At 46.6% G+C, this 6,000-nt stretch overlaps 1 protein-coding gene across 2 annotated transcripts in view; it reads left to right on the forward strand.

Annotated features, from left to right (window-relative positions):
* Nucleotides 1–6,000, forward strand: part of Ttll4 (tubulin tyrosine ligase like 4) — a 47,401-nt gene extending 41,401 nt beyond the window's left edge. For both annotated transcript variants that reach the window (XM_036173232.1, XM_036173233.1), the window contains 2 exons: nucleotides 290–375; nucleotides 795–6,000. In XM_036173232.1, the coding sequence (XP_036029125.1) occupies nucleotides 290–375; nucleotides 795–1,053 (345 nt within the window). In that variant the 3' untranslated portion in view covers nucleotides 1,054–6,000. The remainder of the gene's footprint in view (nucleotides 1–289; nucleotides 376–794) is intronic.

Consider the following 6,000-nt stretch of genomic DNA (forward strand, 5'->3'; position numbering starts at 1 on the left):
ACCTGCCTTTCCCTCCTCTCTCAGTCCGCACCTCTTTGTTTCCCTTTCAAGGATGTAGTTATTTACTGAATACACTGGATATCTATCTTTGAAGGATCAAAAAATGATCTGTAGCCTTAACTTTCTGTCTGTTTCGGGAGAGAACCAAGAGTTATTCACATTAGTTCATGATTAGCATAGGGCAGATGAGAGTCCTGAGTGGCGGAGCTGAACAAGAACTCCAAGACCCTGAGCATTCCTTCTTGGACTTAGCCTGGCCCTCTTCCTTCACCGTTTTCTTTGTTCCTAGTGGTCTCTGCCAACATCGCTCATGACTAGCGCAAAGAGTGATGGGACACCCAGTGCCATCAGCAAATCAGAACGCATCAAGTCAAGGTGAGTGCTACTTCAGTGAGAGAGGGCTGTTGAGTTGGGGAGTTGGGGTTTCTTTCTTCTTTCCCCAGACCGGGATGGTGAAAGGAATTCTCCACCTGGGGGTGGTAGGAATATCAGAATATACAGCCACGATATCTTCTTCCTGGTGCCTTGTGGGATGATCAGCAAAGACCCGTCTGCAGAAACAGACACTTTTTAGTTGTACCCTCTGTCTGTAGGAAGTCCTGAGGCCTCCTACCCTTTCCTCCAATTGGCCCTTGTACTTGAGATCTCACTGGCACAGTAATAAAATATCTCTTGTGGCTATTAGTGTATCCATATAGTAGTCTCCAGTACCATCATGGTGTGGGTGCTTGCCTTAGACTGGAGGGTTTTAAATTACATGTTAGTTTTAGCTTCAGCTGTGTTTTTCCTTTCAGAAAGCAAAGCTGCTCCGAGGGAAGCGTGTTGTCCTGTGAAGATGGGACCCCAGCCAAGCCCAAGAAGAGTCAAGCTGGCCTTTCCTCCATATCCAGGAAGACTTCATCCTCCAAGAACAAGGAGGACACCAGCAAAGAGGCCAGCCACTCCGCCCAGGTGTTACCTGTCCTCAAGTACTCTGGGCAGAGTTCCAGATTTTCTGCTTCCTCTGCTTCCCAGTCAGCTGCTGACCCTCTCCTGACTGCTGTGAGCCCATGACTGGTCTCCTGCATGGGAGCACTCAGCTACCTCAAGGGAACCGACCTGCTGACCAGCCTGAGCCTCCACTGCCCTCCACTTTGCCCCTCATCAGAGTATTTTTTGAAGTGGTTCTATTGTAGATATGGGCATCTGGAGGGCTGGAGGGGTGGGGGTAACGGGGAGAAGGTGAGGAAGGTTCATCCTCTGTCACCTCACTGCCTGGCTGGCGCCTCAATCTCAGTGGAGAAGCCAGTGACGGCCAAGCAGCCTTATAAAGCAGGGTTTGGTTTCTACTCTGAGAGCCATGTGTGATTTATTTGAGGCCCTGATGCAGGGCTCGAGTTGTTGCTCAAGAGGAGAAATGTGCTAAACACACAGAAATCTCTTGTTCTATTATTGAGAGGGATTCCTTGAAAGTCCTGATTTCCTTATGTCTTTTGTCTCCCACACATCCTTATCTTGAAGAGCCATTCTAGAAACCTTCAGACTTCTTCAAAGACAAACCTGGAAACCATGGCAGGCTGCACCCATTTCCTGGCATCCTGGTCTTGGGGTGACCTCCATAACATATCTCCAGTTAAGGATCCACCCGGTCAGTAGCCCTCCGTCTTCTGTGACTCTCCAGACCTCAGATAATTTTGGTTGCGTTATGTAGAGGAGGGTGGAACAAGCTGTGTTTCTCCTCAGCACAGGAAGTCTTGTAGTCTGTTTTGATTTGAGCAGGGTTTGGTGCCTTGGCAGAGGGGTTTTAGCACAATTATTCTTGTAGGACAGGCTTCTCATTCCTGACAGTTAATACTCAGCTATATCTACCTCCCTTCTGGACTAGTAAACACTGAGCACTGAATAAACACTGGCTGACTGAACTGCATGTACAGCTCTCTGAGGACATTGACCCCTGAACCAGAAGCACTACTGTTGTCCCCGGTGTGGGGAAGTAGAGCCCAAGGAAGCCTAAGGTGGCAGAGTGTCACTAGAACTATGGCCTTCCTTAGCCTGGCACTCCCTTCCTCCCTGGGACCTGCAGTCTCTGGGTTCTCTAGCAGTGGGGCATAGAAGAAGCCAATTGGCCCTGTGTCTGATAAACAAGATTTGCCCTATACACACCAGGTTGGAAGCCCAGCAACTCAGCCTCAGCCTGGTCTTGTCCACATTCTTCTGAGCTTTGGAAAGAGAGAGACTTCTTTTCTCATGGCTCCTGGAGTCCTGTGGCCAATTGGCATGGAGCCTGGAAAGATAAGAGAGACCTGACTGTGTTTAAGGTCACAGAGTAGGTAGACATGACGGTCAGTCCTAAGGCTGTGTTGACAGTTGTGAAGAAAGCTGGGTAGCAAAGTCCTAGTTGGTACTTCCTGTTCAAAGTCAGTGCACAGTGGGAGGGAGAGTCCATGGCCATCCTAGAGAATCTGATATCAACAGCCAACACCCTCCTGTCACGGTTACAATATTCTAGTGCACATGTGACAAAGGACCATAGTCTGCCCAGGGAAAACAGGCCTCTACTCAGCAGCGTTATCCCGAGTGTTCTTTGGTGCAGAGGCCCGTCGGAATCAGTTCACTCCTGCACGTGGACTTGATTCCTTGGCCTGCCCTCCAAGGGTCCCCATCACACAGTCAGTCTCCAACCATGCAGCTGCAGAGAGGGTGAGCACTGCAGCAAGCTGGGGCCTGACGGAGGCACTGGGGAACCCCATGAGACCGAGTACACTGGAAGTGTCTGCTTTGTGTGTGACCCAGGCTGGCCTCACAGATGCTACTCTATCATTACAGTATGAACGGGAGACCTGCCCTGCAGACTTGTGAAAAATCTAAGCCAGACGAAAGGACCAGGGGATTGTTCTGTACAAGAATGTAAAAATCTTCCTTTGAAGCGGCGTGGTGGCTCATGCCCTTAATCCCAGCACTTAGGAAGCATAGGCAGCCAATAAAGCTGTCCTTTGAAGGAAGGGGAACAGCTACAGAGATGTCCCGGAAAAGGCCAGAACAGTGCTAGACACCCCACTACCCTTCACCTAGTGCTCACCAAAGCGTAATTGTCATTATTCCTTGGAATGTTATCATTCCTGTGGGAATCTCTTGTCTGGGTTCATCTTTATAGCATGCCAGCCAGTGTCCCAGGGAGGAGAACACTAAGCGTTATAAATATGTATGTGAATTGAGTTAGTTATCCCCAGAACCTTGATTGGCAAAGAACAAGAGTGAGTGAGTACCTGGTGTCCGAGAGAAGCAGCACGGAAGACATCCTGAGTCAGGTAGGATCCAGAGGACTAGCAGTTGTACCAGGGGAGGGTGTCACTCGGGGCCATTCTCAGGGTGGCAGCTGTCACCATGGCCAGTGAGCATTCTTGGTGGCCTTTGTGGCAGTTCAGCACTGCTGAGGGCCCATGAAGAAGGTTAATCCACACACAGCGATTTCCACTTCCCTCAGCTGAATTGGGATAAGGTGATGGCTGGAGGCTGCTAGGGAGCATCCTCTGTTGGCTCCTCGTTAGGACTGAAGGCTCCCTCTAATTACTGCTCCAGTGTCTAGTTGCTTTGGGCCTGGAAACAGTGGTTTTTAGAGAGCTGTATCTTGTCACTTGGGGTTTTGATCCAGCCTCTCCAGCACTGCTTAGCCTTGAACACTCCTCTGTAACGCCTGGGGACCCGTGTGCTCCTTTGACCTCCCTGTGCTTCAGATCAGTAGTTGCAGCAGCAGTCTTAGGTTGGTCTTAGTGAGAGGTCACAGCAGGAGCAATAGTGTGGCATGCTAAGACCCATTTGTGCCTTAACCAACAGAATGTGCCGAGATTAGAATACCAGGGATTATTACCACAGGAGAAGCCAACATTTGAAATGTTTCTATATCTTCTAAATTTCAGTTTAGTTACCAAGTGTATCAGTCTCTTGGATGTAGTTATGGGGATTAAAATATCAAAATGATTACCAAACTATTTCCTTCTTGGAGTAGCAGCAGTAGTAGTGCCAGGGATTGTCGGGCAGAGCTGTGAGAGCCGAGCAGATGTTCTTAGGCCTGGGTGGCTGTGTCCCACAGGACCCGACTTGTTTTGTCCGTCTTCCTAAACAGTGCAGCCATTTTCATTGTACCGGGTGTGATAGTTAATCTAGACTCCATCTGAAGTCCACCACAGGATGTGGCAAATGCAGTGTGGCAATGGTACTCCATTTACCTAAGGGATTGAAACATCTGTGTGCTTTGATATCTGGGAAGTCCTAGAACCAACCCCTACATAGACAGGGCAACTGTGCTTTGATTCTGCCCATGGGAGATTAGAGCTGTGGATCTGGTCAAGATAATTAGCTTGAAATTTTAGAGCCCTATCAGCTGCCAGGGGCACAGGTAAAACTTACAGTAATAGGCCCAGACTGAAATGCACAGCCACTGGAGGAAATGCCTATATTGTAGGCAAGGATGCACAGGTCCATTCATCAACTGATGGGTAGTTTAAAAAGTAGAAAAGCCCGTGTGTCCAGCAGTTACTGAAAGAACAAATTGACACATCTGTTCAGTAGATACTGTTTAGACATTAGTGCGAAAACTGGGATAAGTAAAAGAAGCCAGGAGCAGGTGTACATGCTTCCTGATTCCATTCTAAGAAAGGGAATGATCATCACAGAAGGCGGGGATTGCCCAGAGGTGATGGGGGGGGGATGGGGATTGACTCTAAAGAAGCACATTGGAATTATTCTTTGTCTTAATTGTGGTTGTGATAGCATCTGTATATAGTTGGCAGACCTCAAAATTGTATAGTTGAAAGTAAGTAAATAAAGCTGATTTTCTTTCCTTTTTAATTTTTTTTTTTCCATTTTTCAGTGCTGGGGATCTAACTGAGGGTCTCAAACAGTAGGCAACTGCTGAGCCATACTCCTTGGCCCAAAGCTGATTCAGAAACACACACACACACACACACACACACACACACACACACACACACACTACCATTTCATGAGATGTAGAAATTAAAGCCATGCTCACAATGAGGTAACGGGTACAGTTAAGACTGAAAGGAAGCTGTGACCAGTTGGAGTGGGTAAAGCCATTGCAGCTTGCACATGTATGTGACTTGTGTGAGCATAAGATGATCACAATTGAACTGTTGGAGTAATTTATAAAGACAGCATATCTACCTGTGACCCAGAGCATTGAGAGAAGCCAGTTCATAATATATATAGTTAGTTGAAGTTTGGAGGGAAACTCAGCTCTGGGGGCTAAAAGCAGCAGTGGTTGCCTTTATAACAACGGGAAAGGAGGAACCTTGGTGGACAGCAACACTATACTCTTGGGTATTGGTTTTATGGATGACATGCTTGCTAAAACTCACTGAATTGTGTAAAACCTGTGCATTTGTAGACAGCATTTTATAACTGAAGTGAAATTGATGTGTTAAATTTTAGCATTAAATTAGCATTTTAAGTGTACATTTCAGTGGTATTCATAATATTGGACAACTTTCACTTCCCCCTGGTTCTAGAACATTTTTCTAAACTTGAAAGCAAACTCTGCCCATTAATCAGTTGCTCCTCCTTCCTTCCCCTTCTCTCTACCCATAGTTATTTTCAATCTTTCTGTTTTTGTAGGTTCACCCATTCTGGATGTTTTACATAAATAGAATTGTGATCTTTTGTGTCTGGCTTATCTGACTTAGCATGAGTTCAGTGTTCACTTTGTAAAATAAGTCAATACTTCATTCCTTTTATTACTAGTTTAGTCATGTTAGGAAATGGTGGGTTTTGTTATGACATTTTCATTATGTTTATCTCCCATTGACCTCTGTTCCCCATCCTCCTGGTCTCTTTCCTCTTTACTGATAGTTGCTGTGTGTGTGTGTGTGTGTGTGTGTGTGTGTGTGTGTGTGTGCGCGCGCGCGCGCGCGCGCGCGCTTTGAATAAAATCTGCACTAATGTGAGAAAACAGTGTTTGTGCAAAGGGTTTTTTTTTTTTTAAAATAAATTTATTTAATTTGT

Source organism: Onychomys torridus, chromosome 23, assembly GCF_903995425.1.
Source record: "Onychomys torridus chromosome 23, mOncTor1.1, whole genome shotgun sequence".
Classification (NCBI taxonomy): Eukaryota; Metazoa; Chordata; class Mammalia; order Rodentia; family Cricetidae; genus Onychomys; species Onychomys torridus.